A 26683-nucleotide genomic window follows, 5' to 3' on the forward strand; every position below is an offset into this window, starting at 1 on the left:
GTGACTCAGAAATATTGCTGATTAAAAAAGTACCAATAAAAGATATTTACTATAGAAATTCTGTTCAATAGAAAGATAAAGTGTAATAGGTAGACACATTGATACAAATGTTAAGTGTTACAAATTGCCATTACCCATTATTTGTGGCTGGAAGCCATACAAGGTGTGCTATTAAAAACAAGGTGAACACAGTCTAACCGTTAGAGGGGGATGTCAGTTCGCTTTAACACATAAAGCAACTAAGTCAAAGTAACATGCCTGAGGAATATTATAAAGCCTATAGCAATAATGGAGACTGGAGGTGACATGGTGCTGTCCATGGTCCTGGAAATGCAAAAATAGTGTACAAAACTTGACTATTACTGCAATTAAACACTGAAAGACAAATGAAGGTACATAGACGAAGCTATATTCATAAAAACGAACCTCTAGAGGAGAGTCTGGTTCATCCAGGATGCTCTTCTCACTCTGTATCCGCTGCATCGTTCCTGTATAACTGGGGTCCATTATCAGCACGTTCTGACTACCGGCTGTGCCGAATTTACAGTCACTCTTTCTGGAGTCAGTTGTCCTGCACACCTCGTAGTTGTACACGTGTTGGAGAGTCCCTGTCCCCAAAGTGTCTGAGTAACGTGGTGGATAATACGGAATCACAGGGAGATTGGAGTGACACAGGACTCGAGACTGTCTCCATCTGTAGATCTTCACTGATATAATAACCACTAAACACGTGATGAAGAGGAAGGAAACTACAGCCAAAGCCAAAACTAAGTAGAAAGTCAGGTTGTCATTGTACTCCTTGTCTTGTGTAAAATCAGTGAACTCAGACAGCACTTCAGGGAAGCTGTCCGCCACCGCCACGTTAACAATGACTGTAGCTGAACGAGAGGGCTGCCCGTTGTCCTCCACTATAACAGTCAGTCTTTGTTTCACAGCATCTTTATCGGTGACTTGGCGGATAGTTCTTATTTCTCCATTCTGTAAGCCCACTTCAAACAGCGCCCTGTCTGTGGCTTTCTGCAGTTTATAGGAGAGCCAGGCATTCTGTCCAGAGTCCACATCAACAGCCACCACTTTAGTGACCAGATAGCCCACATCTGCTGAACGAGGCACCATTTCAGCCACCAGAGAGCCACCAGTCTGGACTGGGTACAGAACCTGAGGAGGGTTGTCGTTCTGGTCCTGGATCATTACTTTCACAGTCACATTGCTACTGAGTGGAGGGGAGCCTCCATCCTGCGCTTTGACGCGGAAGTGGAAGTCTTTGATCTGCTCGTAGTCAAAAGAGCGCACTGCATGGATGACTCCACGATCAGCACTAACGGACACATATGAGGAGACTGGCACTCCGTTAACAGAGGAGTCCTCCAGTATGTAAGAAACACGGGCGTTCTGGTTCCAGTCAGCGTCTCTGGCTTTCACTGTGAATATAGAGAGACCTGGTGTGTTGTTTTCTACAATGTAGGCCTCATATGAGCTCCTCTCAAAGACAGGCGCGTTATCATTCACATCAGAGATCTGTAAGGTGAGAGTGACGCTGCTGGAGAGAGAGGGCACTCCCTCATCAGAGCAGGTCACCGTGATATTATACTCCGATGCTGTCTCTCTGTCTAATTCACTGTCAGTCACTAAACTATAGAAATTATTTGTTGATGTTTTCAAATTGAATGGTACGTTCTCGCAGATGAAACATTTAACGTTGCCGTTTTCTTCTGAATCTAGATCCTCAATATTTATCATTGTAACGACTGTATTGAGTTTTGCATCCTCTGATATAACAGTTGATTTCGACATTATGTTGATTTCAGGCTTGTTGTCATTCATGTCTTGCACATCAACAATTAACTTACACGAATCTGTGAGTCCGCCATCATCACTAGCAAGTACATTTATTTGAAAGTGTCTTGACTTTTCGAAGTCAATATCGCCAATTAATGAAACCTCCCCGTTTTCATAATTTACCTCAAAGGCTTTCCTGACATTGTCTAACGTATTTGTGATTGAATATGTTATTTTACCGTTAGAACCCTGATCTGCATCTGATGCTGAAACAGTGGCAACCACTGTTCCTTTAGGTGAGTTCTCAGTAACTGTAGCCTTGTATGTTGGCTGCGTAAAAACGGGGGCATTATCATTAGCGTCTAAAACTGTAATAACAATCAGCATTGTTCCTGACATCTGTGGCTCTCCTCCATCTACAGCCGTTAACACAAGAGATATCTGATCTTGTTTCTCTCTGTCTAAAGGCTTCTGTAGCACCATCTCAACATTTTTATAACCATTTGCGTTATGGTGGAGTTTTAAAGCAAAATTATCTGTTGGTTTTAATTCGTAGTTTTGAACACCATTAATTCCTTCATCAAGATCCAGAGCCCTCTCGAGAACAAATTTTGCTCCGGTGATCGCCGACTCGCTAATTTTGAATTTCATCTCACTTTTTTCAAAGGTTGGCGCATTATCATTAATATCTGTAATCTGAACTGTAACGCTGTAAAATTCCATCGGATTCTCCAAAATAATCTGAAGATTTAACGCGCAAAGTGCCGTCTCTGTACACAGCACCTCTCTGTCGATTCTCTCTTTGACGAGGAGGGCTCCCCTTTCTCTGTTCAGCTCGACATACTCGTCGCTGTTCCTCGTATATATCTTAGCTTTACCGGAGACCAACCGTTTTATTTCTAAACCCAAATCTTGCGCAATATTTCCCACTAGAGAGCCCTTCGACATTTCCTCCGGAATAGAGTAGCTGACCTGCCCGAACACAGAGTAGAGGGAAAGGAGAGAGATAAACAGCAGCACTTGCCGATTCATTGTTCTCTCCGATTTTCCCCAGTGAGGCTCCAGTCTGATTATATTGGAAACAAAAACAGATTCCTCCTCAGATTCCAATGTCAAATCTCAAATGAACAGCTGCATAATCCACTCATTGGATGCAAATGTATTGCATACCGAAATGTATCCTCCTTTTTCATCAAAAATGTTCAACAACCAGAAATATCCGCTCTTTGCTCGTCGTGGTCTCTCTGTACTGTCTCGATATTACATGGGAGGTGCTGCTATAACCCTACTCTCATTCAACAACACTCTGGTCAACAGCGGCCCTAAGAGTCCATACTATAAAACTGCAGACAACTGATTGAAATTCAACTCAGCAGTACTCAGTGTGAACAATCTGGGAATGTAGTTACAAACAATCTATCTCAGTAATATCTCGGACTTTACGAACGAGTACAGGAAGACATTGTTGAAAACCATCAAGTGTATGCTACGGTTTAGATCATAATTATACATTTAAATATAATAGATAAACAATTTCTGACACTATGTTACTCAGATGTTGCAGATGTGTCAAAGATCAAGGTGGATATACAATCGATATGAAGACTGGAAACGGAAACGTATCGGAAAATAAAAGGTTTCCCGACATGATGATAATCAATGACAAAATGATGAGAAGAACATAAGAAAACACAGAGATTTAAGCTGTGAAAACAGTTGCTGAATGACACGCTGAACATAGAGTTGTACAAAGCTATGTATGTCGCTATCCACAGTTCTGAAGTGAAGCAACTCTGAATGAAAGCACAAACTCCCAGACTGCAAAATCTGTTCGAATACTGTGATCACGTGCAGAAATATCTGGGAAATAAATTGAAACCTCTCTATGGAAAATATTTCTACGACGACTTCCATTTTCACTAGTACTACTACTCCTAATAATAATAATAATAATAATTTTATGAAAAATATTATTATTACTATTATTAAAAAAACACATCGTGTATGTGAAGAAGACAGTTTGAAATAAAAATGTATTTGAAATCTCTGGGGAAACTTTGACCTTTAACGCCAAATGGCACATACAATGTGTTTGTAATTCAAATAACAAAGTGGTGTGTGATAATTCTATAACATGTATAATACACTGAAACGGTATTAAAACAGTCTGACCTCTAAAGGAGAGTCTGGTTCATCCAGGATGCTCTTCTCACTCTGTATCCGCTGCATCGTTCCTGTAGAACTGGGGTCCATTATCAGCACGTTCTGACTACCAGCTCTGCCGAACTTACAGTCACTCTTTCTGGAGTCAGTCGTCCTGCACACCTCGTAGTTGTACACGTGTTGGAGAGTCCCTGTCCCCAGAGTGTCTGAGTAACGTGGTGGATAATACGGAATCACAGGGAGATTGGAGTGACACAGGAAGCGAGACTGTCTCCATCTGTAGATCTTCACTGATATAATAACCACTAAACACGTGATGAAGAGGAAGGAAACTACAGCCAAAGCCAACACTAAGTAGAAAGTCAGGTTGTCATTGTACTCCTTGTCTTGTGTAAAGTCAGTGAACTCAGACAGCACTTCAGGGAAGCTGTCCGCCGCCGCCACGTTAACAATGACTGTAGCTGAACGAGAGGGCTGCCCGTTGTCCTCCACTATAACAGTCAGTCTTTGTTTCACAGCATCTTTATCAGTGACTTGGCGGATCGTTCTTATTTCTCCATTCTGTAAGCCCACTTCAAACAGCGCCCTGTCTGTGGCTTTCTGCAGTTTATAGGAGAGCCAGGCATTCTGTCCAGAGTCCACATCAACAGCCACCACTTTAGTGACCAGATAGCCCACATCTGCTGAACGAGGCACCATTTCAGCCACCAGAGAGCCACCAGTCTGGACTGGGTACAGAACCTGAGGAGGGTTGTCGTTCTGGTCCTGGATCATTACTTTCACAGTCACGTTGCTACTGAGTGGAGGGGAGCCTCCATCCTGCGCTTTGACGCGGAAGTGGAAATCTTTGATCTGCTCGTAGTCAAAAGAGCGCACTGCATGGATGACTCCACTATCAGCACTAACGGACACATATGAGGAGACTGGCACTCCGTTAACAGAGGAGTCCTCCAGTATGTAAGAAACACGGGCGTTCTGGTTCCAGTCAGCGTCTCTGGCTTTCACTGTGAATATAGAGAGACCTGGTGTGTTGTTTTCTACAATGTAGGCCTCATATGAGCTCCTCTCAAAGACAGGCGCGTTATCATTCACATCAGAGATCTGTAAGGTGAGAGTGACGCTGCTGGAGAGGGAGGGCACTCCCTCATCAGAGCAGGTCACTGTGATATTATACTTCGAGGCTGTCTCTCTGTCTAAATCACTGTCTGTTATAACCGTAAAGAAATTATTTGTTGTTGATTTAATGGCAAAAGGAATATTTTCGTTTAAAACACACATTACTTTCCCGTTATCATTCGAGTCCGCATCTTGTATATTAAGCATTGTCACAACCGTTCCCGGTTTCATGTTCTCAGATACTGTGTTTGAGTTAGACATGATATTAATGGTCGGAGGGTTATCATTTGTATCTGTCACGTCCACAATCACCTTACATGCGTCTGATAATCCTCCCTGATCGGACACTTTAACATCTAGTTCATAAAGTCTCCTTTTTTCGTAATCTACATTTCCAGTTAGAGTCAATAACCCATTGTTGGCATCAATTTGAAAGAGACCCGCTGCTCCAGATTTTGAAATCATGTATGTTACTATTCCGTTATTGCCTTTATCTATGTCTGTAGCCCTTACAGTGGTTATTACAGTGCCAACAGGAGCATTCTCTGTAACGCCTGCTTTGTATTCCGGTTTAGAACAAACGGGCGGGTTGTCATTTGCGTCCATCACAGTTATGACAATCTGCATCGTCCCCGTAAGCTGTGGTTCACCACCATCCACAGCGGTTAGTATCAATGATATATGCTCATGTTGTTCTCGGTCTAATGGTTTCTGTAAAACCATCTCGATATGTTTACTTCCATCACCTCGGCTGATGGTTTTTAGAACGAAATTATCGCTTGGTTTCAGGGCGTAGCTGTCCAGACCGTTTACACCAACATCATCATCTATTGCTTTCTCTAAGACAAATCGAGCTCCAGTAACAGCTGATTCGCTAATTTCATATTTCATTTCACTTTTTTCAAACGTCGGAGGGTTGTCATTTATATCGGTAATTTCGACAGTAACCGTGTAAAACTCCATTGGATTTTCCAGGATCATTTGAAAATGGAGTGCGCATGGCATTGTTTGACCGCATAGTGCTTCTCTGTCAATTCTGCCTTTAATAAGGAGGACTCCTCTTTCTCTCTTCAGCTCAATATATTCCTCAGTGTTCGCAGTATAAATACGAGCTTTACCGGACTTCAGTCTTTCCACACCTAAACCCAAATCCTGGGCTATATTGCCTATTAAAGCCCCCTTTGCCATTTCCTCAGGAATGGAGTAGCTGACTTGCCCGTGCACAACACTGAGAGAGAGCAGCGAGATAAACAACAGCACTTGCCATCCCATCGTTCCGGTCGACACTTCAGTGAAGAAAATTAGAAAATCCTCAGTTTCTTCGCCCCAGGTTCACGATTTTGACATAAAGATACAGGTATATGGTCCCAAAGAAAGGATTTATCCTAAATTGTGGAACAAAGAAATCCCATTGTGCCGTCCAGGCTTATGTCGTGGCAGTCCCGACTGTTAACTCTGCCTCTATGTAATATGTTGAGGTACAGGGGAGGTACTGCAACTAATGCTTTATGAGCAACTCGATGGCCAAGAGCGTCCCTCTCTGTTCAACTAATCAAACTACATGAAGTCTTACTGAGGCAACCACAACAAAGACATTTGAAAAACATGACAACAAAAATATTTACGAAGGTATATTTGGATTAATTGAAACATCATCATATAAATAGTTAAATATCAATCTGTCTGTCACAGAGAGACAGCCTATACATTAGAAGCCTATAATACAAATCATTAGCAAAATTTAAGACCGAAAGCGCTGCTCTCACCGTTACACTAACATAAGTACTGGAGGTGTAGCTGCATTTCAAACGCTTCACATGTGTTTTAAAGACCAACAGCGGCCCGTAGAGTCAGATATGAAATATCAAGTGATGTCACAAAAGACAGGGAAAAACTATTTGAATGTCAGTTCAGAGTGAAAATAAGCAAAATGTAACTTATAAGGGTTTTAAGTGACAAGAAGAGATAAAGTGGGATACCAAAATGCATACATGTACAAGACTTGATTCGTGGAAACACTTACAATGTACTATTTCATTTTCATTATTTCCCTTCACAACGAAATAAAAGAGAGAAAAAAAACCGAGCAGGAAGCAAAAAGTCCAGACATTTTCGTTACAACCGACCCAAAAAACTAAATGCATCAGCATAGGCTTTTAGGGTGTGCATTTTCCTCACTGACTTTCTCAAAACAGTAACTCAACACTGAGAGGAGCTGTCCTTCACTATTGGTGCTGAAGATGCCCTCTGAGCAGGCAGTGAGACAAGACATGAAACCAAGAAATATCTGTGGTCTAAGAAATCATTTTAACTGTAGCATGGCGATGTGTGTAAAGAATGATGGATCAAATAACCCACCTCTAGAGGAGAGTCTGGTTCATCCAGGATGCTCTTCTCACTCTGTATCCGCTGCATCGTCCCTGTAGAACTGGGGTCCATTATCAGCACGTTCTGACTACCGGCTCTGCCGAATTTACAGTCACTCTTTCTGGAGTCAGTCGTCCTGCACACCTCGTAGTTGTACACGTGTTGGAGAGTCCCTGTCCCCAAAGTGTCTGAGTAACGTGGTGGATAATACGGAATCACAGGGAGATTGGAGTGACACAGGACACGAGACTGTCTCCATCTGTAGATCTTCACTGATATAATAACCACTAAACACGTGATGAAGAGGAAGGAAACTACAGCCAAAGCCAACACTAAGTAGAAAGTCAGGTTGTCATTGTACTCCTTGTCTTGTGTAAAGTCAGTGAACTCAGACAGCACTTCAGGGAAGCTGTCCGCCACCGCCACGTTAACAATGACTGTAGCTGAACGAGAGGGCTGCCCGTTGTCCTCCACTATAACAGTCAGTCTTTGTTTCACAGCATCTTTATCAGTGACTTGGCGGATAGTTCTTATTTCTCCATTCTGTAAGCCCACTTCAAACAGCGCCCTGTCTGTGGCTTTCTGCAGTTTATAGGAGAGCCAGGCATTCTGTCCAGAGTCCACATCAACAGCCACCACTTTAGTGACCAGATAGCCCACATCTGCTGAACGAGGCACCATTTCAGCCACCAGAGATCCACCAGTTTGGACTGGGTACAGAACCTGAGGAGGGTTGTCGTTCTGGTCCTGGATCAGTACTTTCACAGTCACATTGCTACTGAGTGGAGGGGAGCCTCCATCCTGCGCTTTGACGCGGAAGTGGAAATCTTTGATCTGCTCGTAGTCAAAAGAGCGCACTGCATGGATGACTCCACTATCAGCATTAACGGACACATATGAGGAGACTGGCACTCCGTTAACAGAGGAGTCCTCCAGTATGTAAGAAACACGGGCGTTCTGGTTCCAGTCAGCGTCTCTGGCTTTCACTGTGAATATAGAGAGACCTGGTGTGTTGTTTTCTACAATGTAGGCCTCATATGAGCTCCTCTCAAAAACAGGCGCGTTATCATTCACATCAGAGATCTGTAAGGTGAGAGTGACGCGGCTGGAGAGGGAGGGCACTCCCTCATCAGAGCAGGTCACCGTGATATTATACTCAGAGGCTGTCTCTCTGTCTAAATCACCTTCTGTCACTAAAGTAAAGAAATTATTTGATGTTGATGTAATTGTAAAATGAGCATTTTCATTTAAAACGCAGTGGACTTTTCCATTTTCATCAGAATCTGGATCCTGAACGTTCATCATTGTCAGAACCGTGCCTTGCTTGACATCCTCAGATATACTGGATGACGTTGACATAATATTAATAGCTGGTGGGTTATCGTTTGTGTCCAACACCTCAATTATAACTTTACACACGTCTGAGTTACCACCTTTATCTGATGCTTGGACGTCTATCTCATAATGCCGAAATTTCTCATAATCAAGCTGTCCCGTTAACGTAACCACGCCATTTTCTTTATCAACATAAAACAGTTCAAGGGCGCCCTCTGGAACATTATAAATTGAATATTGTATGTGCCCATGCGGACCTTCATCTGCATCAGACGCACTGACCGTTGTTAGAACAGCTCCTTTCAACGCGTTTTCTTTCACATTAGTCTTATACTCTGCTTGAATACAAACAGGTGCATTGTCATTTGCGTCCAAGACAGTAATGACAATTTGCATCGTTCCCGAGAGCTGCGGGTCGCCACCATCTAAAGCAATCAATACTAAAGACAACTGCTCCTGCTTCTCTCGGTCAAGGTGCTTCTTCAAAACCATCTCAACATTCCTACTGCTGCCAATTCTAAAAGGGTTTAAAGTGAATGTGTCGCTTGAACTGAGTGAATAGCCCTGGAGCCCATTAATACCCACATCAACGTCAACAGCTTTGTCTAAGACAAATTTGGATCCAATTTGAACCGTTTCACTGATTTCAAATTTAAGTTCTTTGTTCTTAAAACCGGGAGAGTTGTCGTTAATATCAGTGATCTCGACAGTGATGCTGTAAAATTGCATAGGATTCTCCAAAATTATTTGAAAATCAAGAGCACAGGGCGTCGTCTGACCACAGAGCGTCTCTCTGTCTATCCGCTCTTTGATTACAAGGACTCCCCTTTCTTTATTCAGTTCGATGTATTCTGTACCTTCTCCGGTGTATATACGAGCTTTCCCTGATTTCAGCCGCTTCACATCTAAACCTAAATCTTGTGCTATGTTACCGACCAAAGACCCCTTTGCCATTTCCTCAGGAATAGAGTAGCTCACCTGCCCGAAAACCGAGCTGAGAGCAACAACAGAGATTAACAGCAGTAGTCCGACTTCCCGTGTCATTGTTCCGTCTGACATTTTCCAGTCCACAAAAAAAAGAAAATCAAATACGGTATCCAGTGAAAGGATTTTAGACACACATGTCAGTAAAATAATCCAGAATCAACACTCCCAACAATGCTGACAACACGCCTGGTATCTCCGTGTTCGATCATCTCCCTCTTCTATAACGTGCCCTTCAATTTTGTGTCTCTCTTTCTCTGTAACATTTCGAGATGATGGGGGAGGTACCGCTGCAATGAGCTCTGAAATCTCAGCAGCCTGGTCAACAGCGTCCCCGTGAGTTGGATGCGTTGGTCTACACATTACACAGATACGGCTGGTATTTATGGGGTTAATCAAAATATATTTTCAAGTATGTTTACCCATTCATTACTAACAAAAGTATAAATATATCCCTGTGCACATCAGCGAAATATCACACACACACACCCAAACACTCACGCAGCTATATGAACACACCGAGACAACATATTGAAAATGGGAAGATACAAGAATTGCAAAGTGTCCTGAATGTTGCTCTATCCATGGTGCTGACAGGCACTGAAAATTACCGAGGCAACAAAAAGACAGCATGTTTCACTCTTAGAGTTTAAATCTGTGTTTTTAAGGTTGATTACTTTTCACTGTGAATTTCTAGAGTTCGTTCAGTTTTACGAAATGCTTAAGGACTATAGCATTATTGACACTATATGTCACTTAAACACAAGTAAATATTTAAAAAATGTCACTCTTTCAATTCGTAAAATACCAGCTGCTCAGATAACTGATATGAAATCATGAACAACTTGACATTTGAATAGTGATATGGTTTGTGTGTTTGGATTTAAAACTTAAAAAATAAAAGTATTTGTGAAAAATAACACTGAACTGCAGATTCATAGAAATTAATAAAAAGACAAAGCCAACCTCTAGAGGAGAGTCTGGTTCATCCAGGATGCTCTTCTCACTCTGTATCCGCTGCATCGTCCCTGTAGAACTGGGGTCCATTATCAGCACGTTCTGACTACCGGCCCTGCCGAACTTACAGTCACTCTTTCTGGAGTCAGTCGTCCTGCACACCTCGTAGTTGTACACGTGTTGGAGAGTCCCTGTCCCCAAAGTGTCCGAGTAACGTGGTGGATAATATGGAATCACGGGGAGATTGGAGTGAAACAGGATGCGAGACTGTCTCCATCTGTAGATCTTCACTGATATAATAACCACTAAACACGTGATGAAGAGGAAGGAAACTACAGCCAAAGCCAACACTAAGTAGAAAGTCAGGTTGTCATTGTACTCCTTGTCTTGTGTAAAGTCAGTGAACTCAGACAGCACTTCAGGGAAGCTGTCCGCCACCGCCACGTTAACAATGACTGTAGCTGAACGAGAGGGCTGCCCGTTGTCCTCCACTATAACAGTCAGTCTTTGTTTCACAGCATCTTTATCAGTGACTTGGCGGATAGTTCTTATTTCTCCATTCTGTAAGCCCACTTCAAACAGCGCCCTGTCTGTGGCTTTCTGCAGTTTATAGGAGAGCCAGGCATTCTGTCCAGAGTCCACATCAACAGCCACCACTTTAGTGACCAGATAGCCCACATCTGCTGAACGAGGCACCATTTCAGCCACCAGAGAGCCACCAGTCTGGACTGGGTACAGAACCTGGGGAGGGTTGTCGTTCTGGTCCTGAATCAGTACTTTCACAGTCACATTGCTACTGAGTGGAGGGGAGCCTCCATCCTGCGCTTTGACAATGAATACAAGCTGCTTGATCTGCTCATAATCAAAAGAGCGCACTGCGTGAAGAACCCCAGTTTCAGAGTTTATGGACACATAAGAAGAAACTGGGTTGCCACTGATCTGTGTGTCCTCTAGAAAGTACGATATTCTTGCGTTTTGATTCCAGTCAGAATCTCGTGCGCTCACACCGAATATTGGCATACCAGGGACATTATTTTCAATGATGAATGCAGAATAATTCGGTTTAGTAAAGAGTGGAGCATTATCGTTAACATCAGAAATCTTAAGATGTAAAGTTATTTTAGTAGAAAGAGGAGGTGACCCTGAATCGGTTGCAGTTATGGTTATGTTGTATTCTGGTTTCGTTTCACGATCAAAAGGTACGTTTGAGAGCAAATTGTAATAATTAGTCAAAGAAGACTGGATTTTAAAAGGAAGATAATAATCTATTGAGCACGTTATCTGACCGTTTCTTTCAGAGTCTGCATCCTTAACATTAAACACAGCTATAGTCGTGCCTGGAGGGACATCCTCTGATATCAAGCTGGAGTATGACATTATATTGATAACTGGAGCATTATCATTTATGTCAGTGACCTCAATCACAACTTTGGTTGCGTCACTTAGGCCACCCTGATCTTTGGCGATCACTCTTATTTCGTATTTTTTGTCTTTTTCGAAATCAATATTATCAGCAACAGTTATTTTCCCGGATAAACTGTCGAGTGCAAATTTTTCGCCAGAGTTTCCCTTTACATTAGAAACAGTATATGTGACCAAGCCATTAGACCCACTGTCGACATCTGAAGCATTCACAGTCGTAATATATGTGCCTACGGGTGCATTTTCTGTCACAGTAGCAGTGTAAAGTGATTGATTAAATACAGGAGGATTATCATTGGCATCAAGAACAGTGATCTCTACATTTACTGTACCAGACCGCTGCGGAGTTCCTCCGTCTACTGCAATCAGCTTTAGAGAGAGGTGTGGATTCAACTCTCTGTCGAGTGGCTTCTGTAAAATCATTACAGCGAATCTGACTCCATCAGCGTTGGAGTGTTCCTTCAAAACGAAATTGTCACCAGGCGTTAAAACATATTTTTGCAAGCTGTGAATACCTGCATCGGGGTCATAGGCGCTTTCTAAGTCGAAATGAGATCCCACTGTTGCTGATTCACTTATTTTTAGATTAATGACATTATTTTTGAACGTCGGCGCATGGTCATTTACGTCTAATATTTCGACTATCACCCTGTGCAGTTCAATTGGATTTTCCAAAATAATCTCGAAGCTGAAGCTGCACGGTGTAACGTCTCCACAGAGCTCTTCTCGGTCGATTCTCTCATTCACGACTAGAATCCCTTTGTCTGTTTTTAGCTCAGTGTACTGATTGTCTTCTCCGGTCACGATACGGGCCCGCCCAGAACGGAGTCTTTTCAAATCCAAACCAAGGTCTTGTGCTACATTACCGATAAGAGAGCCTTTCTTCATCTCCTCCGGTATTGAATAACGGATTTGACCGTTGATGGTGGAAGTCATGAAGACACAAATGAACAGTTGCCTTGTCCAGCACAACGGCCATTTCCCGCATCGGTGCTGGCGTGTCCCCATGTTGTTTCGAGTAAAATCCTAAATGTAGCAGCAATGTATATTCCACAGCCACCCAGACGCGATCTACACTGTTCGATTACAATCAGACAACAAATGCCGTGTCAAAGCGACTGTATTTCCACCGAACGCCTCCTTGTATGAAAGACAGCGTTTCTGCCTCTCCTCTTTCTCTCCTCCTCTCTCCTCAAAGTCCAAACAACACCACACTCTGTTTTACTGATCAACAGCGTCCCTTAGAGTTCAAACGGAGGAAAGAATCGGGCCAACTGCACATAGAAAAAAAAATCTATTCAATCTAACGTGGGGAACGACAGGAAAACAGAATAATATGCCGCAACGAAAAACATATAGATACAATATGGCAACCCAGGATGTGACATAAAATCAAATACTCCACACATAATCCAACCACAAAAAGAAAACCAGAGATAAAGAGCAGTGCTACGAAACCAGTCAGATTGCGAGGAACTGTCCAGCACTGCAGTGCTGAACGTATGAATAACGGTTAATGGCTACAGTGTTGAGTTCAGCCTATAGTTAGAGTAAATATGGAGGTTAAAGAGGGTCGGGACACACAACGTAAATTAGTATGTATAACAGCACACAAAGCTTTAGAGGAGAGCCAATAAAGTGTATCAGCAACTTTCAAAGCAATGAAGTAATAGCTGTGTGAGAAGTTCTTTCTTATCCAAAGCTAAGGTCAAAGGGTATCATATGTTGTAAAGACCCTAAATTCATTGTATTTGAAATTTGTGATATTGGTCTATGCAAACAAAACATTACTAACTAAAATAGTGTATCACCACATCATTGTTTCAGAATGCTATGATACACAATATAGGAGTGTGTTATTTTTTTAAAGTTATGAATATGAATACAGAAGCAAACGATACAAAATGAGGGGCTGTCCATGGTGCTGAAGTGAATGAAAGAGGCTCTCCTCTAGAGCTTGGATTATACCTGTCTTGTTGTATTTCAACTTGATTTTATATTTTGTTCTTTTGGCTCTGCAATGACTGTTTTAATTGCATTTTAATGTAAGTTGGTTGCGTTTCTTTTGCACTGTGTCTCGATGCTTTTGATGTTATATATAGAGCACGTTGACTTGCCTTGTTGATGAAATGAGATGTACATAAAAACATGCCTTGTCTTGCAACAGTTCACTATCAATGTAACAACATAAAAATCAGAAAGAAAAAGAGCTAAACAGAGAGGAAGCTACATTATTTAACTAACCTCTAGAGGAGAGTCTGGTTCATCCAGGATGCTCTTCTCACTCTGTATCCGCTGCATCGTTCCTGTAGAACTGGGGTCCATTATCAGCACGTTCTGACTACCAGCTCTACCAAATTTACAGTCACTCTTTCTGGAGTCAGTCGTCCTGCACACCTCGTAGTTGTACACGTGCTGGAGAGTCCCTGTCCCCAAAGTGTCTGAGTAACGTGGTGGATAATATGGAATCACAGGGAGATTGGAGTGACACAGGACTCGAGACTGTCTCCATCTGTAGATCTTCACTGATATAATAACCACTAAACACGTGACGAAGAGGAAGGAAACTACAGCCAAAGCCAACACTAAGTAGAAAGTCAGGTTGTCATTGTACTCCTTGTCTTGTGTAAAGTCAGTGAACTCAGACAGCACTTCAGGGAAGCTGTCTGCCACCGCCACGTTAACAATGACTGTAGCTGAACGAGAGGGCTGCCCGTTGTCCTCCACTATAACAGTCAGTCTTTGTTTCACAGCATCTTTATCAGTGACTTGGCGGATAGTTCTTATTTCTCCATTCTGTAAGCCCACTTCAAACAGCGCCCTGTCTGTGGCTTTCTGCAGTTTATAGGAGAGCCAGGCATTCTGTCCAGAGTCCACATCAACAGCCACCACTTTAGTGACCAGATAGCCCACATCTGCTGAACGAGGCACCATTTCAGCCACCAGAGAGCCACCAGTCTGGACTGGGTACAGAACCTGAGGAGGGTTGTCGTTCTGGTCCTGGATCATTACTTTCACAGTCACGTTGCTTCTGAGTGGAGGGGAGCCTCCATCCTGTGCCTTTACTACCAGCTGGAGTTGTTTAATCTGTTCATAATCAAACGACCTCACTGCATGGATAGCTCCAGTTTCAGTATTTATGGAGACGTAAGAAGAGGTCGGACTGCCATTGATCTGTGTTTCTTGGAGAAAGTAAGATATTCTAGCGTTTTGATTCCAGTCACCGTCCAGTGCTTTGACGGAAAATATGGACACCCCAGGGGAATTGTTTTCTGGAACGTGAGCAACGTAGCTAATTTGATCAAATACTGGGGCATTGTCATTCACATCAGATATTCTCAAACGTAATGTTGTTGTGCTTGACAATGACGGCGAGCCAGAATCGGTTGCCCTGATAGTTATGTTATATTCCGGTACAATTTCTCTATCAAAAGCTGAGTCTGTTACTAATGCATAGTAATTAGTTAATGTTGATTTTATTTTAAATGGGATGCTACTGTCTGTTGAACAAACAATTTGGCCATTTTGCTCTGAGTCTGCGTCAATCACATTAATAATTGCCACTGTGGTACCCGAGGGAGAATCCTCCGGCACCGGGCTGGAGAATGACATCACATTTATGACAGGCGCATTATCGTTGACGTCTACAATCTCAATTAACACCTTACTTGAATCGGTCAGACCTCCTTGGTCCATCGCTTCAATCATTATTTCATGTTTCTTATCTTTTTCATAATCCACTTGCCCTAAAAGTGTTATGGTTCCCGTAATTTCGTCCAAATGAAATACGTCAGTTAGCTGCTCTTTCATGTTTGAAAATCTATATGTGATAAGACCATGTGATCCACTGTCCGCATCACTTGCATTCACTGTCGTGATATATGTGCCCTTTAATGCCTTTTCAAAGACAGTAGCCCTGTAGAGAGATTGGTTGAAAATGGGAGGATTATCATTAGCATCAAGCACAATAATATCTATATTTACTGTACCAGATCGAGGGGGAGTTCCACCGTCAACAGCGATGAGCTTCAATGATATTCGTGGCTCGCTTTCTCTATCTAACGGTTTTTGTAAGATCATCTCGGCATATTTTCGACCATCTGGACTTGAGTGCTGCTTCAAACCAAATATGTCATTAGTAGTTAGTATGTATTTTTGTAGACCGTTACTGCCTACATCTGCGTCTTCAGCACTGGCTAACAAAAAGCGTGATCTCAGTGTGGCAGATTCACTTATTTCCAACTTAATTTCGTTATTCCTAAATGTCGGAGAATTGTCATTTATGTCAATTATTTCCACTGTTACACGATGTAATTCCATGGGATTTTCTAAAATCACCTCAAAGCTGAAGCTGCACGGTGTTACGTCTCCACAAAGCTGCTCTCGGTCTATTCTCTCGTTCACGACTAAAACGCCTTTGTCTGTTTTCAGCTCGGTGTACTGGATGCTTTGTCTTGTCACGATACGGGCACGGCCAGAACGAAGCCTTTGCACATCCAAACCAAGGTCTTGAGCCACGTTACCGATAACTGACCCCTTTTTCAGTTCCTCTGGAATTGTATATCTGATTTGGCCGGACACGATGTGACTGAGACACCAAAAGAACAGCAGAAACGGCCACACTGACCTGCAATTCAAACGCCCTTTTTCGAAAGGAGATTTTCCAAACGCCATTACACAAATAATAATATGTGACAGCAAACACCTGCTGTATACAATCCAGAGAAAACAAAGCCAGTTGAATCAAGTAATCCTTTGGTTTCAAAGTCCTCGCTTCGAATGAAATTGTGGTCGTAGTCCTGCTTGTTAAGCACAGATTGTCTCCTCCCCTGTCTAAACGGGAAAATGAGGGCTCTGCCTCCACGGAATCAATTCTGAACACTTGTTTCACTGACCAACAGCGTCTCTTACTGTCCAAAGCACGAATATCATGAACAATGGAAGAATCATAGACAAATAACTTGACAATAAATCTGGTGAAAAATAATTACAACGGTAACATTATAATACCTGGATCTGCATTTGACTAATTGCTATACAGCCGTGAATATCTAAAACCATATCTAAAACAATTCTGGTGATCGAAAACATTAATACTCGCATTTAAATTCAACACTAAGCTCCATAATGAATTAAGCAGCAATTCAAAAACGACATTTAGCCTACAGTCACATGACATGTCAAGTAGTTGTTCTCCAAATGCTAATGAGTTAATGGACACTATGAGACCAAAGGGCATCCACTCTTTGATAAGACCAATGAAAAAGCACTTACATAATACAATGTGAAGATCAATATGTCAAATGGCTCACCTCCAGAGGAGAGTCTGGTTCATCCAGGATGCTCTTCTCACTCTGTATCCGCTGCATTGTAGAACTGGGGTCCATTATCAGCACGTTCTGACTACCGGCTCTGCCGAATTTACAGTCACTCTTTCTGGAGTCAGTCGTCCTGCACACCTCGTAGTTGTACACGTGTTGGAGAGTCCCTGTCCCCAGAGTGTCTGAGTAACGTGGTGGATAATACGGAATCACAGGGAGATTGGAGTGATACAGGACGCGAGACTGTCTCCATCTGTAGATCTTCACCGATATAATAACCCCTAAACACGTGATGAAGAGGAAGGAAACTACAGCCAAAGCCAACACTAAGTAGAAAGTCAGGTTGTCATTGTACTCCTTGTCTTGTGTAAAGTCAGTGAACTCAGACAGCACTTCAGGGAAGCTGTCCGCCGCCGCCACGTTAACAATGACTGTAGCTGAACGAGAGGGCTGCCCGTTGTCCTCCACTATAACAGTCAGTCTTTGTTTCACAGCATCTTTATCAGTGACTTGGCGGATAGTTCTTATTTCTCCATTCTGTAAGCCCACTTCAAACAGCGCCCTGTCTGTGGCTTTCTGCAGTTTATAGGAGAGCCAGGCATTCTGTCCAGAGTCCACATCAACAGCCACCACTTTAGTGACCAGATAGCCCACATCTGCTGAACGAGGCACCATTTCAGCCACCAGAGAGCCTCCAGTCTGGACTGGGTACAGAACCTGAGGAGGGTTGTCGTTCTGATCTTGGATATTTATTTTAACTGTGGTATTGCTGCTTAAAGGCGGGGAACCTCCATCCTGTCCTTTTACAAAAATATTTAGAGTTTTAAGTTGCTCATAGTCAAATGATCGAACTGCGTGTATAACTCCACTTTCTGCGTTAACAGATACGTAAGTGGATATTGGGTTACCGTTTATCTGAGTATCAATAAGCAGGTAAGACACTCGTGCGTTTTGCCCCGAGTCAGAGTCGTGTGCTTTAACGGAAAACACAGATAATCCTGGGGCGTTATTCTCCATGACATTAGCTTCATAATAACTCTGTTCAAACATGGGGGCGTTATCATTGACGTCAGACACCCGAAGTGTTACTGTCTTGTTAGTCGACAGTAGTGGGCTGCCTTCATCCATAGCCGTGAAAGTGATATTGTAATTAGGATTACGCTCTCTGTCAAGGACACCGTTTGTTACTAGAGTATAATAATTCTTTAGAGATGAGTGGATTGCAAACGGGATATTGCCGTTAACTGAGCACTCTACTTTGCCATTTTTGCCTGAATCTAGATCTTTGATGTTTATGATAGCCACAGTAGTTCCACTGGGAGAATCCTCAGCGATGGCACTAGAGAACGAGGTAACTGTTATTACAGGTGCATTGTCGTTTATATCTGTCACCTCAATTATAACATTTGTTGATGTGCTTTGTCCCCCTTGGTCTTTTGCTTGTACACCAATCTCATATATTTTATTCTCCTCATAATCAATCATACCGTTTACAGTTATATCGCCGCTGTTTTCATCTAGATTAAATAGTTCAGCAACATTACTAGACATGCGATTAAAGTGGTATGTGACACGGCCATTCATCCCTTCATCTGCATCGGTGGCGCTCAAGCTCACCACTAAGGTTCCTTTTGGAACATTTTCTTTAACAGACGCCTTGAAAATTGATTGAGTAAAAATCGGAGCGTTGTCATTTGTGTCTCGGACAGTTACATGGATTTTAAGTGTCCCTGATCTTTGGGGTTCACCACCGTCCACAGCAGTTAGCGTGAGAAGCATCTTTTCCTCTTTCTCGCGGTCTAAAGCAGTAGAAAGATACAACTGCGCATATTTATGACCATTTGGGCTGGACAGGACCTTAATATTAAAATGTGTTGTTGGGTGTAAAGTATAACTGTGTAAAGCGTTGATGCCAACATCCGGGTCGGTGGCACTCTCTTGTAATATTTCGGTTCCTGGGAGAGCAGATTCTAGTATGTCTACACGCACTTCTTTCTCATGAAACACGGGCGCATTATCATTAACATCCAACACTTCCACTACAACGCTATGAAGTTGCATTGGATTCATCGTAATCATTTCAAAATTCAAGCTGCAGGGCGCTGACTGCCCGCAGAGCTGCTCTCTATCTATTCTTTCTCCCACGACAAGAATCCCTTTGTCTGCATCCAGCCTAATATACTCGCTGCTATCGCCGCTCACAATTCGGGCACCGCCTGTCATCAGTCTTTTAGCGTCGATGCCTAAATCTTCGGCCACATTTCCTACAAAGGAGCCCTTTCTCATCTCCTCCGGTACAGAGTAACGGATCTGACTGACTGTCGCATCAATGAGAAAAACAAGGATGAAGGCCCGTACTTGCCATGTAATCGTGGATTCACTGTTGATAAAAGGCATATTCCAGAAGCAATCCAACAAACTCCACAGAAAAAAATATTGCAAAAAGCGGGTCTATTACCCCGTATCGTCCTTCTGTTGATGAGTTTATAATCCACAGTGTGACAACGTATACATTAGAAGCCTATACAAATCATTGGTGAATATGAAGACCGAAAGCCCTGCTCTCCGCAGTACACTAAGATAAGTACTGGAGGCGTAGCTGCATTTCAAAAGCTTTTCATGTGTTATAAAGACCAACAGCGGCCCTTAGAGTCGGATATGAAAATAACAAGTGATGTCACAAGACAGGGAAATACTATTCGAATATCAGTTCAAATAGTATGAGCCAGCTAAGATTGTATGTTTTTAGAAGTTGTATTTAATTAAAAGTGTGCATTTATATGTTAGATTAAAATTGGAAATAAGACATGCAAAATGTAGTTTAAGGGTTTTAAGTGTCAAGAAGAGATAAAGTGGGAGAGCAAAATGCATACAGCCAAAATACATGATTAATGGAAACAATTAAGATTTACTATTTCATTTTCATTATGTCCCTTCACAACGAAATAAAAGAGAAAAAAAACGAGCTGGAAGCAAAAAATCCAGACATTTTCGTTACAACCGACCCAAAAAAACTAAATGCAGTACAGAAAAACTTTAAAAGTTGGTAACATGTCAGCAGAGGCTTTTTAGAGTGTGCATTTCCCTCACTGACTCTTTCTCAAATGAGTAACAACACAGAGGAGCTGTCCATCACAATTGGTGCTGAAGATGCCCTCTGAGCAGGCAGTGAGACAAGTCATGAAGCCAATAAATATCTGTCGTCAAAAAAAATCACTTATAGCATGGCGATGTGTGTAAAGAATGACGGATCAAATAACCCACCTCTAAAGGAGAGTCTGGTTCATCCAGGATGCTCTTCTCACTCTGTATCCGCTGCATCGTCCCTGTAGAACTGGGGTCCATTATCAGCACGTTCTGACTTCCGGCTATGCCGAACTTACAGTCACTCTTTCTGGAGTCAGTCGTCCTGCACACCTCGTAGTTGTACACGTGTTGGAGAGTCCCTGTCCCCAAAGTGTCTGAGTAACGTGGTGGATAATACGGAATCACAGGGAGATTGGAGTGACACAGGACGCGAGACTGTCTCCATCTGTAGATCTTCACTGATATAATAACCACTAAACACGTGATGAAGAGGAAGGAAACTACAGCCAAAGCCAACACTAAGTAGAAAGTCAGGTTGTCATTGTACTCCTTGTCTTGTGTAAAGTCAGTGAACTCAGACAGCACTTCAGGGAAGCTGTCCGCCACCGCCACGTTAACAATGACTGTAGCTGAACGAGAGGGCTGCCCGTTGTCCTCCACTATAACAGTCAGTCTTTGTTTCACAGCATCTTTATCAGTGACTTGGCGGATAGTTCTTATTTCTCCATTCTGTAAGCCCACTTCAAACAGCGCCCTGTCTGTGGCTTTCTGCAGTTTATAGGAGAGCCAGGCATTCTGTCCAGAGTCCACATCAACAGCCACCACTTTAGTGACCAGATAGCCCACATCTGCTGAACGAGGCACCATTTCAGCCACCAGAGAGCCACCAGTCTGGACTGGGTACAGAACCTGAGGAGGGTTGTCGTTCTTGTCTTGGACTATTATTCTAACTGCAGCCACCGAACTCAGAGGAGGGGATCCAGCATCACGAGCAGTTACGTTAAATTCAAACCACTTGATTTGCTCATAATCAAATGACCTCACTGCGTGAATGACACCACTTTCTGAATTTACTGACACTAACGAAGACACAGCTGCCCCATTAATCTCCTTCTCCTCCAGGAAGTAAGAAACCCGAGCGTTTTGGCCCCAGTCTGCATCACTAGCACTGAGAGTGAACACAGAAAACCCAGGAGAGTTATTCTCTGGTACAGTCTTACTATATTCTGATTGGTCAAATTTGGGAGGGTTGTCATTTACGTCAGACACTTTTACATTGATGTGTTTCCTGCTAGTCAGAGGCGGGGAGCCTTGGTCAGAGACGGTTATCGTGATGTTATACTCAGGAATACTTTCTCTGTCTAAGAAGTCTTCGGTTACGATAGTATAATATCCTGTTAATGAAGACTCGATTTTGAAAGGCATGTCAGAGCTAATGGAGCACTTGACAACACCGTTACCATCAGAGTCTACGTCATCAACGTTAATAACAGCTATAGTTGTACCTGGAGGAGAATCCTCGGATATCGAGTTAGAAAATGACATCAGCTGTATTGAAGGGACGTTGTCATTCTCGTCAATTATTTGAATTATAACGTTACACGTATCTGAATATCCTCCGTGATCAATAGCCTGAACGTTTAATTGATACGTCTTATATTCTTCAAAATCTAGTTTACCTGAAACTTTAATCTCTCCAGTTTTAACATTTACTTCAAAAAGCTGCTTCGCTTCTCTGTTGACATGCGCTAATGAAAATGTTACATCACCATTGACTCCTTTATCTGCATCATTTGCACTCACAGTGGTTACTACTGTTCCTTCTGGAGAGTTCTCCTTGACTTCTGCTTTATAAACAGGCTGACTACACACTGGAGCATTATCATTAGCATCTAGCACAGTGATATGAATACGTACTGTCCCTGATCTGTGTGGTTCTCCTCCATCTGAAGCAATCAGCACGAGTGTGTGAGTCTCTTCTTTCTCTCGGTCTAACGGGTTTTGTAAAACCATTTCGATCAACGTTCCTCCATGAGTCCGACTCTGTACTTCCAATTTGAAATGATCTGAAGGTTTCAGGATGTATTTCTGAATATCATTAATTCCAACATCGGGATCATCTGCAGTCATCAGAGAAAAGCGAGTCCCCGCTGCAGCATTTTCAACAATTTTCAAACTAATTTCATCTTTTGGGAACGACGGACTGTTATCGTTTCCGTCTATCACCTCCACGGTTACCCGATAAAGCTGGATTGGATTTTCTAAAATTACCTCGAAACTGAAGATACAGGGCGTCGTCTTTCGACACAGCTGTTCTCGGTCGATTCGCTCTTTAATCACAAGGGTGCCTTTGTCTCGGTTTAAATCAACGTACTGTCGGCTTCCTTTTGTAATAATACGAGCTTTACCTGATATGAGCCTCGCCACATCCAAACCTAAATCTATAGCGATGTTTCCAACAATAGACCCCTCTGGCTGCTCCTCCGGTACGGAATAGCGAGCCTGTCCAGTGACTGAGCTCAGCTTAAAAAGACAAAGAATGACGAACAGTGCTTGTCCTCGGCCTCTGAGATCGGTTATCCACATGCGACCCATCATGAATCCAAAGGCACAGACACAGTAATCCCTTTCGATGCAAAACTGATGTACTTAAATCCTCAATAAAAAAGGTAAAGATATCTTCAGCAGAGAAAGTCCATGAGAAATACTACATATTAAACCATCAGGAGCCAGACCGTTTTCTCTCTAAGCAGTGGAACACTGAACGGAATGAAAGGGGTGGACCGCTGCACTGCTTTGACTGTTAGTCAGTGATGTATCAACAGCGGCGCTCAGAGCCCATCCACGGTAACGTTTGTGAAGTGTACAATATTAGTGACACTTCAAATGTTATATTCAAAGCTTAGAGATACATATTGATCAATGTAATGTCATGGCTAATTACTTTAAAGATAATAACCATCATGTAATAAATCATGCTAATTATTATCATTATTGTTTTCATTATCATTATCATAATTGTTATGATTATTAGTGATAGCAGTAGTGGTAATAGTAGTAGAAGTACACAAAAAACGGAACTATTTCGAACTAGAAGTTTTGAGGGAAGTCAGTTGTCAAGACAGAAAGCACTTTCAGAAAAAAGAGGAGCTGTCCAACTTGTGGTCCTGAAAATAGCCTTGTTATCCTTTAAACTGTAACAAGCTATTGTAATTTCAGTTAAGCTTAGATAAGCAATATATTTAGGAGTAAACACGTTGAATAATTTTCCTCACCTCTAAAGGAGAGTCTGGTTCATCCAGGATGCTCTTCTCACTCTGTATCCGCTGCATCGTCCCTGTAGAACTGGGGTCCATTATCAGCACATTCTGACTACTGGCTCTGCCGAACTTACAGTCACTCTTTCTGGAGTCAGTCGTCCTGCACACCTCGTAGTTGTACACGTGCTGGAGAGTCCCTGTCCCCAAAGTGTCTGAGTAACGTGGTGGATAATACGGAATCACAGGGAGATTGGAGTGACACAGGACTCGAGACTGTCTCCATCTGTAGATCTTCACTGATATAATAACCACTAAACACGTGATGAAGAGGAAGGAAACTACAGCCAAAGCCAACACTAAGTAGAAAGTCAGGTTGTCATTGTACTCCTTGTCTTGTGTAAAGTCAGTGAACTCAGACAGCACTTCAGGGAAGCTGTCCGCCACCGCCACGTTAACAATGACTGTAGCTGAACGAGAGGGCTGCCCGTTGTCCTCCACTATAACAGTCAGTCTTTGTTTCACAGCATCTTTATCAGTGACTTGGCGGATAGTTCTTATTTCTCCATTCTGTAAGCCCACTTCAAACAGCGGCCTGTCTGTGGCTTTCTGCAGTTTATAGGAGAGCCAGGCATTCTGTCCAGAGTCCACATCAACAGCCACCACTTTAGTGACCAGATAGCCCACATCTGCTGAACGAGGCACCATTTCAGCCACCAGAGAGCCAACAGTCTGGACTGGGTACAGAACCTGAGGAGGGTTGTCGTTCTTGTCTTGGACTATTATTCTAATTGCAGCCACCGAACTCAGAGGAGGGGATCCAGCATCACGAGCAGTTACGTTAAATTCAAACCACTTGATTTGCTCATAATCAAATGACCTCACTGCGTGAATGACACCACTTTCTGAATTTACTGACACTAACGAAGACACAGCTGCCCCATTAATCTCCTTCTCCTCCAGGAAGTAAGAAACCCGAGCGTTTTGGCCCCAGTCTGCATCACTAGCACTGAGAGTGAACACAGAAAACCCAGGAGAGTTATTCTCTGGTACAGTCTTACTATATTCTGATTGGTCAAATTTGGGAGGGTTGTCATTTACGTCAGACACTTTTACATTGATGTGTTTCCTGCTAGTCAGAGGCGGGGAGCCTTGGTCAGAGACGGTTATCGTGATGTTATACTCAGGAATACTTTCTCTGTCTAAGAAGTCTTCGGTTACGATAGTATAATATCCTGTTAATGAAGACTCGATTTTGAAAGGCATGTCAGAGCTAATGGAGCACTTGACAACACCGTTACCATCAGAGTCTTCGTCATCAACGTTAATAACAGCTATAGTTGTACCTGGAGGAGAATCCTCGGATATCGAGTTAGAAAATGACATCAGCTGTATTGTAGGGACGTTGTCATTCTCGTCAATTATTTGAATTATAACTTTGCATGTATCTGAATATCCTCCGTGATCACTAGCCTTAACATTTAATTGATAAGTCTTCGATTTTTCAAAATCTATTTTACCTGAAACTTTAATCTCTCCAGTTTTAACATTTACTTCAAAAAGCTGCTTCGCTTCTCTGGTGACATGCGCTAATGAAAATGTTACATCACCATTGACTCCTTTATCTGCGTCATTTGCACTCACAGTGGTTACTACTGTTCCTTCTGGAGAGTTCTCATTGACTTCTGCTTTATAAACAGGCTGACTACACACTGGAGCATTATCGTTAGCATCTAGAACAGTGATATGAATACGTACTGTCCCTGATCTGTGTGGTTCTCCTCCATCTGAAGCAATTAGCACGAGTGTGTGAGTCTCTTCTTTCTCTCGGTCTAACGGGTTTTGTAAAACCATTTCGATGAATTTCAATCCATCAGACTGACTCTGTACTTCCAATTTGAAATTATCTGAGGGTTTTAGGATGTATTTTTGGATGTCGTTAATTACAACATCGGGGTCGTCTGCACTCTCTAGTGAGAAGCGAGTCCCCGTTGCAACACTTTCAACAATATTTAAACTGATTTCATCCTTTGGGAACGACGGGCTGTTATCGTTTATGTCTATCACCTCCACGGTTACCCGATAAAGCTGGATTGGATTTTCTAAAATGACCTCGAATCTGAAGCTACAGGGCGTCGTCTTTCCACACAGCTCTTCTCGGTCGATTCGCTCTTTAATCACAAGGGTGCCTTTGTCTCGGTTTAAATCAACGTACTGTCGGCTTCCTTTTGTAATAATACGAGCTTTACCTGATATGAGCCTCGCCACATCCAAACCTAAATCTATAGCGATGTTTCCAACAATAGACCCCTCTGGCTGCTCCTCCAGTACGGAATAGCGAGCCTGTCCAGTGACTGAGCTCAGCTTAAAAAGACAAAGAATGATAAACAGTGCTTGTCCTCGGCCTCTGAGATCGGTTATCCACATGCGACCCATCATGAATCCAAAGGCAAAGACACAGTAATCCCTTTCGATGCAAAACTGATGTACTTAAATCCTCAATAAAAAAAGGTAAAGGTATCTTCAGCAGAGAAAGTCCTCGAGAAACACTACATCTTAAACCATCAAGAGCCAGACCGTCTTCTCTCTAAGCAGTGGAACACTGAACGGAATGAAAGGGGTGGACCGTTGCACTGCTTTGACTGTTAGTCAGTGATGTATCAACAGCGGCGCTCAGAGCCCATCCACGGTAACGTTTGTGAAGTAAATAATATTAGTGACACTTCAAATGTTATATTCAAAGCTTAGAGATACATATTGATCAATGTAATATCATGGCTAATGACTTTAAAAATAGCAACCATCAATACACCATGCTAAATAGTATTATTATCATTATCATACTTATTATGATTATTAGTGGTAGCAGTAGTGGTAATAGTAGTAGTAGTACAC

General features: G+C 42.5%; 6 protein-coding genes across 6 annotated transcripts; all 6 read right to left on the reverse strand.

The window, feature by feature from the left end:
- Positions 1-200: 200 nt before the first annotated feature.
- LOC142962968 (uncharacterized) lies at positions 201-6330 on the reverse strand. Its single transcript, XM_076103657.1, has 3 exons — positions 3944-6330; positions 427-2845; positions 201-221 (listed from the first exon to the last, which is right to left on the reverse strand). Exons 1-3 carry the CDS (start codon positions 6328-6330, stop codon positions 201-203), a joined length of 4827 nt encoding a protein of 1608 aa, XP_075959772.1.
- A 927-nt stretch (positions 6331-7257) lies between these two features.
- Positions 7258-9952, reverse strand: LOC142962969 (protocadherin gamma-A2-like). Its single transcript, XM_076103658.1, has 2 exons — positions 7417-9952; positions 7258-7305 (listed from the first exon to the last, which is right to left on the reverse strand). The coding sequence occupies exons 1-2, from the start codon at positions 9817-9819 to the stop codon at positions 7258-7260; spliced, it is 2451 nt and encodes an 816-aa protein (XP_075959773.1). The 5' UTR covers positions 9820-9952.
- A 114-nt stretch (positions 9953-10066) lies between these two features.
- On the reverse strand, positions 10067-16797 carry LOC142962971 (protocadherin beta-1-like). Its single transcript, XM_076103660.1, has 4 exons — positions 14368-16797; positions 12456-12582; positions 10711-11576; positions 10067-10099 (listed from the first exon to the last, which is right to left on the reverse strand). Exons 1-4 carry the CDS (start codon positions 16795-16797, stop codon positions 10067-10069), a joined length of 3456 nt encoding a protein of 1151 aa, XP_075959775.1.
- A 617-nt stretch (positions 16798-17414) lies between these two features.
- On the reverse strand, positions 17415-19841 carry LOC142962973 (protocadherin gamma-A5-like). Its single transcript, XM_076103661.1, has one exon. The coding sequence runs from the start codon at positions 19839-19841 to the stop codon at positions 17415-17417; it is 2427 nt and encodes an 808-aa protein (XP_075959776.1).
- A 703-nt stretch (positions 19842-20544) lies between these two features.
- LOC142962974 (protocadherin gamma-A7-like) lies at positions 20545-23126 on the reverse strand. Its single transcript, XM_076103662.1, has 3 exons — positions 22772-23126; positions 20709-21484; positions 20545-20601 (listed from the first exon to the last, which is right to left on the reverse strand). Exons 1-3 carry the CDS (start codon positions 23124-23126, stop codon positions 20545-20547), a joined length of 1188 nt encoding a protein of 395 aa, XP_075959777.1.
- Positions 23127-23773: 647 nt separating this feature from the next.
- LOC142962975 (protocadherin gamma-A4-like) lies at positions 23774-26224 on the reverse strand. The gene has a single exon (XM_076103663.1). It carries the CDS (start codon positions 26222-26224, stop codon positions 23774-23776), a length of 2451 nt encoding a protein of 816 aa, XP_075959778.1.
- Between the last annotated feature and the right edge of the window lie 459 nt (positions 26225-26683).

This window comes from Anarhichas minor, unplaced genomic scaffold (genome assembly GCF_050575085.1).
Source record: "Anarhichas minor isolate MPS153535 unplaced genomic scaffold, ASM5057508v1 ptg000028l, whole genome shotgun sequence".
In the NCBI taxonomy this organism is placed as follows: Eukaryota; Metazoa; Chordata; class Actinopteri; order Perciformes; family Anarhichadidae; genus Anarhichas; species Anarhichas minor.

Bases quoted from the DNA above. Each gene is read 5' to 3' on its own strand.
- LOC142962974 (XM_076103662.1), bottom strand. From the start codon at position 23,126: ATGGGTCGCATGTGGATAACCGATCTCAGAGGCCGAGGACAAGCACTG. The intron at 21,485-22,771 runs GGGTAACCGTGG...GTTCGGTGGCTG, and splicing joins AAATCCAATCCAGCTTTATC to CAGTTAGAATAATAGTCCAA. The intron at 20,602-20,708 runs GTGGGTTATTTG...CTGCCTGCTCAG, and splicing joins AACCAGACTCTCCTTTAGAG to AGGGCATCTTCAGCACCAAT.
- LOC142962969 (XM_076103658.1), bottom strand. From the start codon at position 9,819: ATGTCAGACGGAACAATGACACGGGAAGTCGGACTACTGCTGTTAATC. The intron at 7,306-7,416 runs GTGGGTTATTTG...CTGCCTGCTCAG, and splicing joins AACCAGACTCTCCTCTAGAG to AGGGCATCTTCAGCACCAAT.
- LOC142962968 (XM_076103657.1), bottom strand. From the start codon at position 6,330: ATGGGATGGCAAGTGCTGTTGTTTATCTCGCTGCTCTCTCTCAGTGTT. The intron at 2,846-3,943 runs GTTTTAATACCG...CAATATAATCAG, and splicing joins TCTCCTTTAGAGGTCAGACT to ACTGGAGCCTCACTGGGGAA. The intron at 222-426 runs GTTCGTTTTTAT...TATGTGTTAAAG, and splicing joins AACCAGACTCTCCTCTAGAG to CGAACTGACATCCCCCTCTA.
- LOC142962971 (XM_076103660.1), bottom strand. From the start codon at position 16,797: ATGGCGTTTGGAAAATCTCCTTTCGAAAAAGGGCGTTTGAATTGCAGG. The intron at 11,577-12,455 runs GTACAGTAAATG...TTCTTCACGCAG, and splicing joins AGGAACTCCGCAGCGGTCTG to TGCGCTCTTTTGATTATGAG. The intron at 10,100-10,710 runs GTTGGCTTTGTC...TGTAATGTGTAG, and splicing joins AACCAGACTCTCCTCTAGAG to ACCAACGCATCCAACTCACG.
- LOC142962973 (XM_076103661.1), bottom strand. From the start codon at position 19,841: ATGCCTTTTATCAACAGTGAATCCACGATTACATGGCAAGTACGGGCC.
- LOC142962975 (XM_076103663.1), bottom strand. From the start codon at position 26,224: ATGGGTCGCATGTGGATAACCGATCTCAGAGGCCGAGGACAAGCACTG.